Here is a 14,898-nt window from a genome sequence, read left to right as displayed (position 1 = left end):
GTACCAGATAAAAAAATTATCCACAAAATTAAAAATAACATACATAAGGAAAAAAAAAACTTTAGTTCATCAGGTGTTGTTGCCGCCATCGGTTGTTGAGGCACATTTGGTTCAACAAATGTGCCATATTGTTGAACCGATGGAACTCTAGGATTGTTATGTAAAACCATCCTAGAGTCATAAACGGATGCGAAATCATGTAGAACTACTCAATGTAATTTGACGAACACTGGCAAGCTACTACACAAATTTGCCCCATAGGTCTAACATAGTCACCGAACTACATCCATCTATCATCCATTTCTTCAACAGAAATCAAAGGCGTAGCAGGATGTGGCAGAATGGTCTGGATGTACCCAAACTGTCGTACAACACTCTCCGGTCGATGAATGACCGTCAAGGGGCCCCATCTGAGATGGCCGGAAAACAAGGAGATGACCTTAAATTCTCTAAATGAACGGTGGTCACCATATGGAATCCAACACACAACATCAGGGGTTAGTCTGTCTAGACCCCTACAATACGTCGACACGGGTAATGTCTTGCTAGAGGTCCATCGGCATGCATGCAGTCTCCGCTCGTCATAATCCTCAGCAGCTATGGCGGAACCAATATACAGGAAATGCTCATAGATGCAAATACTACATATATTTTGCAAACATATTAAAATAAGCAACAACATATAATAACCAACGCCAATGAAAAAAAAATTATTAACATGTCAACTAACCTGCAACATAGTGATATATCCTGCAAGTTGCCTCATCGTGCTCTTTGACGCCTCATTTAAATTATCATACATATACACAAGTGCAGCAATGCCCCAAGCGTAAGTCCCACTCTGTGTTAAGTCACGTGGTGCATCCAAGAATACAACGTGCATGTGTGTGGCACTCTTGTTAGCAAAGAGTGTGCATCCAAGCAGATGCAACAAATATGCTCGCACTGCTATGATCCAGTGACATGCGTTGATTTTTGTCTGATACACATCTCACAGCCAAGATAGTTGAACATAAGAGCCATGACATTGAATCATCTTAGCTCTTGCCTTTGCAGTGCTGACCTCAAGTAATTCCACCAACATATAAACAACATCGTCGATATGAAGCAACGCGAAGCTATGGAACACCCCTATGATCGACAAATGTAGCAACGATGCCACGTCATCCAAGGTGATAGTCACCTCTCCTACAGGCAAATGGAAACTACTAGTTTCCTTATGCCAGCGTTCCACGAAAGCAAACATAAGTCCTCGATCGATGGTATCTAGGGAACATGCGATCAAAGGACTTAGTCTGCTAGCAGCCACAAGGCCTTCAATCTTTGGAGCAGGCCTGCCGAACTTAGTCATCTTCCTTCCATGGGAAAATAGCTTAAGCTCTATGACGTTCCTGGAAACAATAATATCGATCATGTAACATAAAAATTATAAGTTCTAAGCTACGTGCTTTATGTTTTTTAAGATTTACACACCTCTCCATTCCAGACTCTCAAAGCAACGTGATTTTCAAAATCTCTCAAAATTGATGTGTCATGGGATCCGCCTGGAAAAACCCTCAACATCAGTAACAGCCTTTTCAACAAGTGGTTGTTGCTGCTCTTCATTTAATTCCTCTACGACCGTAGGAGGATCCTCAACAACACGCGCCTCTTGTCGCTGCCTACAGGTAGATGCAGTAGGCGTTCACCGCTTGGGGGCATCATTATCATCATCACTAGCCTCTCTCTTCCCTAGGGCTTTTCCTATTGCTTGGTCTAAAGCCCGTCCGAGACTTCTAGTTCTAACCATTATCTGCACAATATTTTTTAAAACGAACAAGTTTAATATCTTTTAAATATTGGTTTCAATATGTTTTAAAAGTTAAACAAATTTAATATTACGATATTGTTATTTCCAAATCCGTTTATATTTATTATAATTTTTTTTACCAATCTAATTACTAAAATAATTTTTTGTATTGTTTTTATACCACTATAAAATAATATCACCAAATCAATACTTATAAAATTGCTAATATACAAAAAAATTACATTGCAAAATAAATTCAAAATAAAATTAGAAATATAAATATAGAATTTTAAAAAAATGTCATACAAATTACTGATCCGTATAATTCATACAGATTGACAATCCGTATGCTCAACAGTTAAAAAAATGTCATTTTCACGTAAAGTTACCGGAAAAATGCAAAAATAGCTACCATCGTCGACAACCAACAACCACAAAGCAATGATTCAAACAAAACAATACACAAACAAGCCAAAAATGATAAATAGAACGACTTATCTCGAAGGAGAATGGAAATGCGTCAAGCCAATGAACAAAGACGAAGATGAGAAACCAAACGAAAAAGAAGAAGCTTGCTACATGAATAGAGAAGATCACAAACCCCCTAGAAGCGGAAGACAATGAATAGTAGAGAATAGGGACAATAGGGTGAATAGGGAACGGAAAAGAAGCAATGAAGGAGCAACGACGAAGGACTGAAGGAGAGGAGAAGCGTAGACGACAATGAATAGTATTCATACGAACGAGCCACTTGCTTTTATTTATAGAAAAAAGATGAAAAATATTTTAGCGTTTTCACATTAATTGCTTGGTGTCTCAAAAAAAATTCTAAGGTTCCACGGCAACACCCTCCCAATTAATACTAACGGTCCGAAGAGAAGAGAAAACGGGTATAGGGAAAGAGCTGACTGCTGAGTCTTCCAATCAAGTGTGGTCAGGATCAGAAGAACAACACGGCGTTAACAAAACCGTGAAATTGGATTAGAAGAGAAGCAACGGCGATGCAGGTCCAGTAGCAACGGCGATGCAGGTCCAGGAAGTCGTGGCAAAACCCGACAACCCACCTGGAAGAGAGAGAAAGAGCGTACTAGTCAATAGCAGTCAAAGACACATATACCCCGACACACATCACCTAGCTTTCTTCCTTTATTTCTTTCACAACACAATCCCAATGCACTCTCTCCATCAAATACCAATCAATCAAAAAGCCAGCGAGAAAATGAAAATTCGTGGTGGAATAATCATAGACTGAAGAGAAAAGTTGTCGTTGTGCAGTGCACTGTCATGGAAGAGGATGAAGAGACGCAGCAACGAGTCACTGACTCGTCCCTCTCCACCGAGTCACGCACTTCCACTCCTTCTGATGGAGCGCCACCCAACTCGGAAACCCTAGTTCACCGCTCCTCGCTTCCGCATGACCTTGCCACTCGTACGCTGCGTTTAAATCACTGTTTTTTCTTCCCTTGAATGCAAGTAGTGAATTCTGAATAATAGTGTGTGGTTGATGCCGCAGATATGCAGGGCAGCTCTACCGCACATAAAGGTGGAAAAGCTGAGAGTAAGGTCGGAGCATTTTTTTTTGTGTTAAATTATTATGATTAGACTAAAAATTTGTACTTTCGATAAAATTGGTATTAGTTTCTGAATTTTAGCTTTGATCAATTTGGTCCCTCTGAACCTTAGAAAAACAGTGGTTTCCGTCCCTCATCCCACACTTTTTCACTGTAACAAGGGACAAAAACCACTATTTTTTTTTGTAAAGTACAAAGATCAAATTGAAATTGGGGAACTAAAACCAATCAGGGAACTAAAATCAAGTTTTACCTAAAGTACACGACTGAAAACATATTTTATCATCATCATCATCACTATTATTATTATTATTATTATTATTATTATTATTAAATTTTGAGTCACGAATTTCGAAGCTAGTTTTGCTGTTTGATTCTTTTGAATTATGTTCTGGTTGGTCTCTGGTACATTATGAAGGGATTATTAGCCGATATTGGTGCTTCTTGTTATTATGAGTTGCTGAAGATTAATTAAGTGCTTATTAAACAAGTGTTTGTCATTTACTGTATAAGATATGTTTCTATGATTGAAGATGAAATAAAGTTCAATTGTTTTCATATAAGCTTAAAACTGTATTTACAAAAGGAGTCTATTGAAATAAGCTGAAAACATCTTATGGATATATCATAAATGATTTTTATTAGCTCTCCCAAACAAATGCTCACGTCATAAGATAAGTCCTAATAAGCTGTAAATAAGTTATTTAAACTGGATTTTTGTGCCACTGTTTTTAAGAACTTCGCTTTTCGCGAGGATTTGCAATCTGAAACTCATTGACTATTTGAAGGTTATGTGCCTTCTTGGGCCTTTAAAATCATTTGTAGAGGCTTAGAATCTTGGGATTACATGAAACATAACAAGAAAATGAGAAGTAAACTCCAGATTCTAACTATAGGATTATTCCAAGATAGTAAAAATTAATTTAAATTTAATCAAGCCCCCATGAATCTAGCTACAAAATGCATGTTCTTCCATGAATAAGTGGACCGGAGTTTGATACTTTTAATCATGCTTTCCCTTTGTAATTAATTTAAATTCCAGTACAACAAGTTATCCATTTTTCTAGCCTGAGGGGGATCACAAGATGGGCCATGCTAGAGATATGAACCATTCATTAGTTTTCACCTAAGAGCTTTTAGGGCTTAATTCGTCTTTGAAAAGCTCCTGATTTTGCAGTTTGGCTTCTAATCTTGATCAGCCAAGATGCATTAATGATGGATCAAGAGTCTTATTCTGGAGTTTGTATGGTTTTATGAACAATATATATCCAATGATGAATGATGATCTAAAAGTGCAACCCGCAAAACTTTCTTAAATTCATAGTAACATCTCCTAGGTGGGAACTCAAGTTGCATTTATTAATTAGTAATTTGATTGCTTTCTTTATGAACCACACTGATGGTACCAGGCCAATCTCTTGTTTTATTACTCTTGCAGTACAAATGCACCACTAGGGATTTGAGCCTAGCCTCCCTAACCAACCACAGTGATTATTCCTCCCCCTAATTCTAGGCAGTCCAACTCTATTTATAGCTGACTGCTAACTAACTAACTGCCTTTAACTAACTTGAACAGTTACAAGGCTAACTACTAACAGTTACAAAGCTAACTACTAACTGTAACTTACTAACTGTAACTGATCTTAGTCAGCTACCTAATCCAGGTTCTGGCTGCTCTGGCTGCTGCTCTGACTTCCTCTTATACTTGCCATGTTTCCTTCCTTCATACACTTGCGTAATTGGTAACCTAACAATACTCCCCCCCAAGAGAGCTACCTTGTCCTCAAGGTGAAATGCAGGAAATTGCTGTTTCATAACATCAACTGATTCCTTCTTTTTCGTCTTCTTCATCTTGTCCTTCTCCCAAAATAAGGACTTGGAATTGTTTATTGGGGCATATATGACCAGGGCCAAATTTCCCGTCACAGCGATAACAAAGTCCTTTTTCTGCCCTTTCTTGGAACTCCGCATCTGACAGCCTCCTGAAAGGCCTACCTCTGTATGCCCTAGTGGACTTCACACTATTTGATTCCGAGCTCGAACTCGTCTCTCTTGTTTTTGCCGTGGTGCCTTTGTTTCCTAGATCCCACGTTACAGTTCTTGAGGAACTATAACTTCTAGTTGGACAACCTCTATTACCTCCAACATTACCTTTTTCCATTTGTGAATTTTTCTCATCTATCCGATGCGCATAGTCCATCAATTCAGGGAGGGTGGTGTTTACTGGATGCAACTTTAACTCTGCCCTCACCACTTCTTTCAGTCCATTCAGAAATATGCCTTTCAAATACTCAGGTTCTATTCCTCTCAATGGACCTGCATACAATTCGAACTCCTCGCAATATTCTTTTACTGTTCCTTCGTGTTTCAAACTGAATAGTAACTCGTAAGGGCTTTGGTTCATTGAAGGCTGAAACCGCTGAATCACAACATTCTTGAAATCTGTCCAATTAGGGTTTTTCGCGCAGAATTCCCACCACTGGTACCAGGTTAGTGCCTTTCCTTCCATTGCGACCATGGCTGCCTAGATTCTATCTTCTTCCTCTACACCTTTAATCTCGAAATAGCGTTCCGCCTTATTTGTCCAACCAAATGCATCTCCTCAGTCAAAAATTGGAATCTCAAGTTTCCGCCACTTTACCTCTCGATCGCGATTTTGCTGTTCTACATGGTCACGATTGCCACTTCCCCGCTCGGTGCTCGACAAGATCCGCACCGCTGCCATTAGCTCTGCCATTTTCGCCTTCAGCTCCGCTTGCTCGATGCGTTCCTCTTCAAACAATCGCTTCAAACTTGCGACGTCCTCACGTGTGTTGATCATGCCTTCGAACCCTCGTTCCAGAAATTCCACACGTGCATCCATGTTTCCTCGCGTTGAAACCATGAATAGCTTTACGTCTCAGGATCAAAATTTTGCTCTGATACCAGTGATGGTACCAGGGCAATCTGTTGTTTTATTACTCTTGCAGTACAAATGCACCACTAGGGATTTGAGCCTAGCCTCCCTAACCAACCACAGTGATTATTCCTCCTCCTAATTCTAGGCAATCCAACTCTATTTATAGCTGACTGCTAACTAACTAACCAACTAACTGCCTTTAACTAACTTGAACAATTACAAGGCTAAATACTAACAATTACAAAGCTAACTACTAACTGTAACTTACTAACTGTAACTGATCTTAGTCAGCTACCTAATCCAGGTTCTGGCTGGCTGCTGCTCTGACTTCCTCTTATACTTGCCATGTGTCCTTCCTTCATACACTTGCGTAATTGGTAACCTAACACACCCAACATGACATAATGCAATATTTTTGGATTCAAATTAAGCATAAGATAGTTGCATCTTCTTTAAACCCCATTAATTTGGTTTCATTAAATGAAATGCATCATTTTCTGCTCAGGTGTCAGCTCAGCCTCCTGATGAGGAAACTATTGAAAAAGATGCAGTTGAGGCACCTCAAAAACAGACAGAAAATCAACTTCAGTCTGTTTGTTCAACTTCATTATCTGAACTATCACCAACTTCTGTTTCACATTCTTTATCATCTGCCCTTAGTCCCACTGTATCACAACAGAGACCATCTCCTCCCAAGGCTAATAGTGTACAAGTGTCGAAAGGAGACAAAGGAACACCTTCTGATGGTACAACCTTATCTTCTGTTTCTGCTGTAAGGGCATCTGCATCTGATGGATACAACTGGCGGAAGTACGGCCAGAAGCAAGTGAAGAATCCTATGGGTTCTCGAAGCTATTACAAGTGTACCCATTCAAATTGTTGTGCTAAGAAGATTAAATTTTGTGACCATTCAGGACATGTGATAGAGATTGTTTATAAAAGTCAACATAATCATGATCCTCCGCATAAAATTGATACCACCAAGGAAAGTAAGCTCCTGCCTTCCAGTGAACCTAAAGAAGAAAGCAGTGTTCCAAAGCAGTCTACCAAAGTTCTGAATAATTCTGATCCATCATCTTCTCCGAAAGAACCTTTGCAAGAAGCACCCTGCAATGGTGATAAGAATCTAGAAAACTCATCTAATGTTGAGAATGGTAAAATTATTTTGAAGGAAAAGCATGTCAATGACCGAGAGCCAAAAAGAAGGCAAGTTGCATGTGAATTCATTTTCTTCATAGGAAAATAATTTTTAAAGAATAAGTACTTTTTCTCCTAATTGCGGCTGGATCTAGTGGTCTAATGCTCTTCTCCTTAATATGATAACTAGATTGAACAATGGTGATTTGGATTCAGCAGTAAAACATGGCAAGAAACCAAAGTTTGTTGTACATGCGACAGAGGATGTGGGGATATCAGGTGATGGATACCGGTGGCGCAAGTATGGACAAAAGTTGGTGAAGGGAAATCCACATTTCAGGTGCATGGCTATATTTTGTTTGCTTTCTTTTCATATTTAAAATAAAACCTGAATTTAATTGCTTTCTTTTGTGGAAGACCTAGCTTCAATGTTGAATTTTATAAATTAATTTCCTGTTTGATTTGGTTGCAAATCTTAACCTAAATGATGACTACGTGGTTTATTTTATTTGGTGATAAGGATCAAGACACTAGTACACTGAGTGTCAAATCCATTAAAGATACTGTTTTAGAAAAATGTTGGAAAGTTGCCTTAATTGCGGTTGCCCCTAACCTACCTTGTTTGCAGCCTTTTTGGGGGTTGCGTTAATTGCTTGGTGTTTTGTGGGATTGAGTAAGGCCCTAAGCCCAAATTCTAAGACAATTTTGTATGCGCTTTTATTTATGTATGACATTGTTTTGGTTGCTCATGCAATGGAATGCTTCTTAATGCTTGTGAGTATTTTGTTTTAAATCAAATCTTGCATGTCCCCTTTTAATGTTCTATGAAATACTGCATCCTTTATGGAAATGTGTCCCCATAAAAGTCAGACTAATTGGATCTTCAAGGAATGCAGATGGACATCACTGTAAATACATTCCTTCTGTGATTCTTGTCACTCAGCTTTACAATTGTATTTTTATAAAAGCAGCTAGAATTTTTTTTCTCCTGACACCACTTATGCTGGGATTTGTTTTTCAACATTCTTTTGGTAAGACTATTTTAATTTTTTAGTTGTCTACTATAAAACCCTTGACAAATGTATGCACGGCCAAATTTGGTAAAGCTAAGAAACATTAAGAAGCTTCTCATTATGGTACTCTTTGAGAAGGATATGAATCTCCTTGCAAAAGTTGTGTTTCAGAAGATAACCAATTCGGTAAAATCTTTTTTTTTTTTTTATCAGCAAATGTTAGTTTTTTTTTGTTAGCAACGGGGATTGAACCCACAACCCTTCCTCCCTTCCCTTCTCCCTTAACCACTTATGACATTGTAAAATCAATTCTCAAAATATTAAAATTAGTCAACCATACATTTTCCTTTAGCAGCCTCTCACAATCACCTGATTACATTTGGGTATTGACACTATCGCAACCCGAAGGTCAAACAAGAATTATGTTATCAAATTTAGATGGATTTTATCCAACAAGAAGGTTTTAATGATTTGCTGGAGTCCATATATTATCCAAATCCAAATGTGCAATAGAGCCAGATCTTCAGCCCCCTGAAATAAACTTAAAATATAAGCTGGATATCACGCAAATACTGAAATATTTTTACCTCTGAAGAATACTGTAATAACCACATTTCCATTATGAAAATGTTATTAACAGCTGTAGTGAGAAATTGTCATGATATGCTTAGTTAGGTGTAACAAGTTCTAAAATGCTCCTCTTCTTTAGGGCTTGATCTTCATTCAAGATATGTTTGCCCCTTTATTCTAGTTTTGAAATGTGTTTTGCATTTAATATTACTTTGCTTGAGGATCCATGCACATTTTTTAATTAACTTTCAGGAAAAATACATTTTTTTTCAAAAAGTTCTATCAGAAAGATTTTGAATGTATTCAAGCATAAAATAACTTATTCCGTAAAGACACAATATAAGTTTCTAGTATGCACAATCAAGGGTTGGTATGTAGCTTAGTATGTCTCTAGAATTTCCACTAAACCAAATATTAGTCTTGATAGTTGAAATAACAATTGATATCTGGAGGAGGATTTTGTGCCTGAGAAGTACCATGTCATCTCCCCACCATTCTTTATGTTGTCACTGGAATAGTTGATATCTGGTAGACTGATAAGATGGTCTGTGGCAGTTAGTAATCAAGGACATCTCTGTCTGCTGACTCTGCTCTCTGATACTTGTATGGACATAAAAGAATATGATTATAAAACGGATGATTTTTCTCTTATCTGGGCATTTTATAACTTCCATTCTTAGATTTAAGGTTGTTATGTTTAAAATTACACCTAAGTTGGGCATGGTTTCAGATTCCTTTGGTTGCAACATGTGATGATGGGAGCATCTTATTTGTGGCTTTTGGGGACACAGTGGCAGATCTAGGACCCTGAGTAGTGGGGACAATTTATTTAAAAATAATAATAATAACTAATTATCATACATATGAAAAAAATAGACAAATATCAAAATCAAATGCAGTGAGTTGAAAAGGGATTAAAATGTCCAACTAAATAAAGCATAGAAGTACTCAGTGAGTTGAAAAGGGAACTAAATGTAAGGAAAAAAATTAGCCAATAAAACACAAAATTTGACAATGACTGAAAAAATTGGGAGCAGCGAGTTCAAATTATAAAAATAGAGGGGACAAAAATATAACAACAGTAGATATATACTTATATTCATGGTAGTTAAAATTGAGATCTTACTCAAGGTCAGAAAGGGGACTATGGATCATAAATCGGGATATCGTAACACGGATTGTAAGATCCTACAAATTTATGAAATTCATATATAAGCATATATAATAATATATATGTGCATATATAAAGTAACAAATCATTATATCACACTTCAAACACATAATTGAACTTCAATTCATCATGATAAGTAAAAAGCAGTATAATATGCATATATAATCATATATATGTAATCCCATCCTAATTACAAAACAGTAAAAAAAACATAAAGGTACTTCAAACTTCAAAACACCAAGAGGTAAGTGGAGTTGAGATGAGACAAAACACAGTAGGTGGAGTTGCCAGGCTTCTACACAGGAAATCATATTGTTAAAAACCACCTTGGTGCAAACCATCTATTAAAATTTTTCACATGCTTAGGTCGTATTTCCATCATTTATGGTAGGAAATATAAGTAATAATGGGTTAATCCCTTCCAAATCAGAGGATTAGAAAGTTGTATTGTTAGTAGTATGATCCTTTCCTTCTGTATTTTGCTGAGAATATGTTAGGAGTCCCTCATTGATGTGGTACTTAAGCCTTGAGGTTCTCTCACCTGTTGGGTTGGACTCTCCTCTTGTGCTTAAGTCCTAACAATTGGTGCTTTCATTGAGAGTCAAGTCACGGAAAGGCTACTTATAGGCTAGATTAAGGTGCAAACCGAATACTGATAGCTGAGTGAAACCGTCCAAGGGAAAAGGGCTACCATTGGGTTAATGTCGATAGAGTGATGGCTGTCGTGGACGTCGGCCCTTAAAGGGGGTGACAATGTTAGGAGTCCCACATTGAGTAGAATAAACTATTTGATGTGGTACTTGAGCCCTGAGGTTCTCTCACCTAATGGACTAGTCTTTTGGGTTGAGCTGTCCTCTTGTGCTTAAGTCCAACTTTAAGGATAAGGTTGACTTTTAGGAGGGGTGTGTGTTGTTAAGATATAAGGAGAAGGGAGAATTATTTAATATTGTTAGCCTTCTAAGAAGTTAGTTAGTCAGTAAGGGGTTTATTAGATATAAATAGGGGAAGAAAGATAGGAGAGAGGGGGATCTCATGATTTGTAAATTGAGCAGTAGCTTTTGTGAAAGGAGAAATCCTTTGTGAAGGGGAAATCCTTGGAGGAAAGTTTTCTCTCCTATTTTCTGTTCTTCTCATCATGTAGGGAGCAAATATTTTAAGTGATGAAACAACAATCTCGAAAAGTTTTAAAATTCCCTTTATGCCTTTATATGGGATGATGACTTCCTTTTTTGTTCTATTTGGCTATTGAAGTGTCTTTTTTTTGTGGTTATCAATGTGATGTGGCTTGAATTTTCAGAAACTACTACAGATGCACTTCTTCTGGATGTCCTGTCCGAAAGCACATTGAGACTGCTGTGGATAATTCAAAAGCTCTCATCATAACATACAAGGGAGTGCATGATCATGACATGCCTGTACCCAAGAAACGACATGGCCCGCCTAGTGCTTCACTTGTGGCTGCGGCAGCACCTGCTTCAATGAACAATGTGCAGTTCAAAAAAACTGGCTTGCTGCAAAGCCAGGAAACTGAAGCTCAATGTTCAGAGGACACAGAAGGAGAATTGATGGGGGAAGCGATGGACCTTGAGGGTGAGAAAGCAATTGAGTCGGCTCGAACTCTTTTGAGCATAGGTTTTGAAATTAAACCTTGTTGAATACATCTTTTCATAAACTCATGCAGTTGCATCTATATAAATTAATTGGTAGGCCTCATGTAATTTTGGTGGTTTCCTATGTTTACCTTCTCTTTCTTGATTTCTTTACTCATGTATGTAGTCTTTTAGTGGAGCAGTTATATTTGCTTGTACACATGTTCAGCTTGTCTGAAACAGCTTGCGTAGTCGAGCGAATATGGAATTGACTTGTATCTTATTCTCAGGGAGAGTGAGAACAGGTGAGGATAGTGTTATCATTCAACTTCACTCACACATTGTTTGTTTGAGTGTAAATAGAAAGGAATGAAATAAAAAGGAAGTCGATAGAATAAAAATATGGGATTTCTGCTGTTTAGTTGGGAGGAAAAACAAGGAGCGATTTTTTTGGGGTCTACAAGAAAGAAAAAAAAACTTTCCTTTGAATTCGTATGAAATTAGAGGGAAAATATCTCTTTTATCCATTAAAAAAATAAGATAATCTTCTTAAAAATTAAAAAATAATGAATAATTTTATGTTAAGAAAAAAAAATTAAAAATTTCTTTTTTTAAGTTAAATTTAATTTTTAATTATTATAAAATTATTTTTTTATATAATTTAATTATCTTTTGAAAATTTTCTTTTTTCTCATGATAAATGAGAGAAAGTTCTTTATTTTTTATATTTATTCATCCAAACAACACATTATTTACACAATATTTATACTTTAGCAGTAGAGATTTGATAGTATAGAAAATTCATATTATCGAATTATACTATTAATTACTATAGCACAATACTATAGTATCATTAAATAATTTATTCAAATGCAAATATAAAAATGAATTATAAAATGAGCAATGCTATTTTGTACGAAGTGCGACTAGCATGAAACACATGAAAGCAAATCTGAATGGTAGAATGTGAAGAACACAAAGTTTTAAATGAAAAGCCTTTAAAAAATAAAGAATTTAAGGGTCAATCTCAAAATGTTGTAAAATTTAATGAATAAATTGAAACCTTAAAGTCTACATTGATCAAATTTATTGGTGGATATGGAAGTCTTGACAACTGTTAGGATATTATAGATGTCTCACAAATAAATATGGAAATGGATATGAAGGAAAATTTATGTTCATGATGAAGATAAAGTTGTTTGCTACTTTTGTGGTCAAGTTGGACATATGACGTCCAAATGCAAGGATCGACTTAGAAATGATACGTTCAATGCATTTAAAACTAACAAGAGAAGACCTAAAAAGATTTGGGTACTTAAGGAAAAGATAACTCCTGTTGCAAATGCCCTTGATACCAGGAAGAAAACACCTATTATGGTACGTGGATAGTGGTTGCTCATGACACATGACAAGAGAATGGTGTATGTTTCAATGCTTGACTCCCTATCATGGCGGAACCCTCACTTTCGAAGGGAATAAAAAAGGGCAAATAATATGAGTGTGTAAGATAGGTATACATTCCTATCCCTCTATTGATAACGTATTATTTGTTGAAGGACTCAAACACAAGTTGCTGAGCATAAGTCAATTGTATGACAATGGATATGATGCTTCCCTTAATAAGGATGAGTGTATCGTCCGAAACAAGGATGAGTCTCTACTTTTTTTTGCTGAGAGGAATACCTCTATAAGATCAAGTAGGGCGAACTATCATATCAAAAGGTATCATGCTTGTAGTCTGTCAAAGAAAATCATTGGCCGTGCATAAGAAACTTGGTTATACAAGCTTGAGGTTAATCTCAAAGCTGCAGAAACACAACATTGTAAAAGGATTACCAAGTATGTTATCGTACAAGGATGATTTACTTTGTGAGGCATGTCGAAAGGGGAAACAAATTAAAAACTCTTTTTCAAGTAAAATCATTTTTTCCACCTTAAGACCTCTAGAGCTATTACATTTTGATCTGTTTGTTCCAACCATAACAGCATTCATCAGGGAAAAGACGTATGGACTCGTCATAGTGGACAACTACTCTAGATGGACATGAATTATGTTCCTAGCCCACAAGGATGAGTCTTTTAGTGTCTTCTTTAAATTATGTAAAGGGTTCAAAATGAAAAAGGGGTATGCATTACTTTAATCAGAAGTGATCATGGGGAGGATTTGGGAATGAAAATTTTCAATTGTTATGTGAAGAAAATGGTATTCTCCACAACTTTTCAACACAAAGAATACCTCAACAGAATCAAGTAGTTGAAAGGAAGAACATATCTCTAAAAGAGAATAGTCAAGAGCATGCTCAATGATAATTCAACCCATAACATACTTCTGGGCTGAAGCAATGAATATTGTTTGTTATTTACAAAACAAAATTTATATTAAGACTCATTCTCAAAAAGACTCCCTATGAATTGTGGAAGGGACGAAAACCCAACATATCATACTTCCATCCTTTTAAATGTTTCATTTTTAACACTAAAGATAACTTGGAAAAGTTTGATTCAAAAAGTGATAATGGAACATTTCTTAGTCTCAATTATGCAAAGGACTCATCTAGTTTTGATAATTCTTTATCAAATCTCAGATGATTCAACTAAAAGTGTCCACAACAAGGTTATCACTCAGATCACAAGGTCATATACTGCACTGATCTCAGAAGTGGAACCAAAACACATAGACGAGGCCATGCAAGACGATAATTGGGTGAAGGATATGCAAGAGGAGCTCAACCAATTCCAAAAGAATGATGTTGGGAAAGTTAGTAGAGCTACCAAAGGACAAGAAGACTATTGGAACCAAGTGGTCTTCCTAACAAGTTGGATGAGAATGATATGGTTGTAAGGAACAAGGCAAGGTTAGTTGCCAAAGGTCACTCTCAACAAGAAGGTATAGATTATAAAGAAACCTATGTTCTTGTGGCTCGTCTAGTGGAAATATGAATTTTACTTTCATTTGCTAGTCATAATAATATGAATCTATATCAAATGGATGTAAATAGCGCATTCCTCAATGGACTCATCCAAGAGGAAGTTTATGTTGAACAACCTACTGGGTTTGAGAGTGACACTCTTCCTTACCATGTTTAACTACTTAACAAAGCATTTTATGGGCTCAAGCAAGCTCCTCGAGCTTGGTATGAAAAATTGAATTTTTTCCTT

The 14,898-nt window shown here is 36.7% G+C and overlaps 1 protein-coding gene across 2 annotated transcripts; it reads left to right on the top strand.

Annotated features, from left to right (window-relative positions):
- Positions 1-2,276: 2,276 nt before the first annotated feature.
- WRKY44 (WRKY transcription factor 44) lies at positions 2,277-12,140 on the top strand. Of its 2 annotated transcripts, none has more exons than XM_006592536.4 (5): positions 2,277-3,218; positions 3,303-3,352; positions 6,765-7,465; positions 7,587-7,736; positions 11,460-12,028. In XM_006592536.4, exons 1-5 carry the CDS (start codon positions 3,074-3,076, stop codon positions 11,803-11,805), a joined length of 1,392 nt encoding a protein of 463 aa, XP_006592599.1. In that variant the 5' UTR covers positions 2,277-3,073; the 3' UTR covers positions 11,806-12,028. The 2 variants fall into 2 exon arrangements, with proteins under 2 accessions (XP_006592599.1, NP_001304517.1); NM_001317588.2 differs by having other exon boundaries at positions 2,584-3,218; positions 11,448-12,140.
- Positions 12,141-14,898: the final 2,758 nt, after the last annotated feature.

The sequence above is a fragment of the Glycine max genome, chromosome 12 (genome assembly GCF_000004515.6).
Source record: "Glycine max cultivar Williams 82 chromosome 12, Glycine_max_v4.0, whole genome shotgun sequence".
NCBI classification, from domain to species: Eukaryota; Viridiplantae; Streptophyta; class Magnoliopsida; order Fabales; family Fabaceae; genus Glycine; species Glycine max.
Note: the sequence above shows the minus strand (reverse complement) of the source record. Positions and strands in the feature narration are given on the sequence as shown.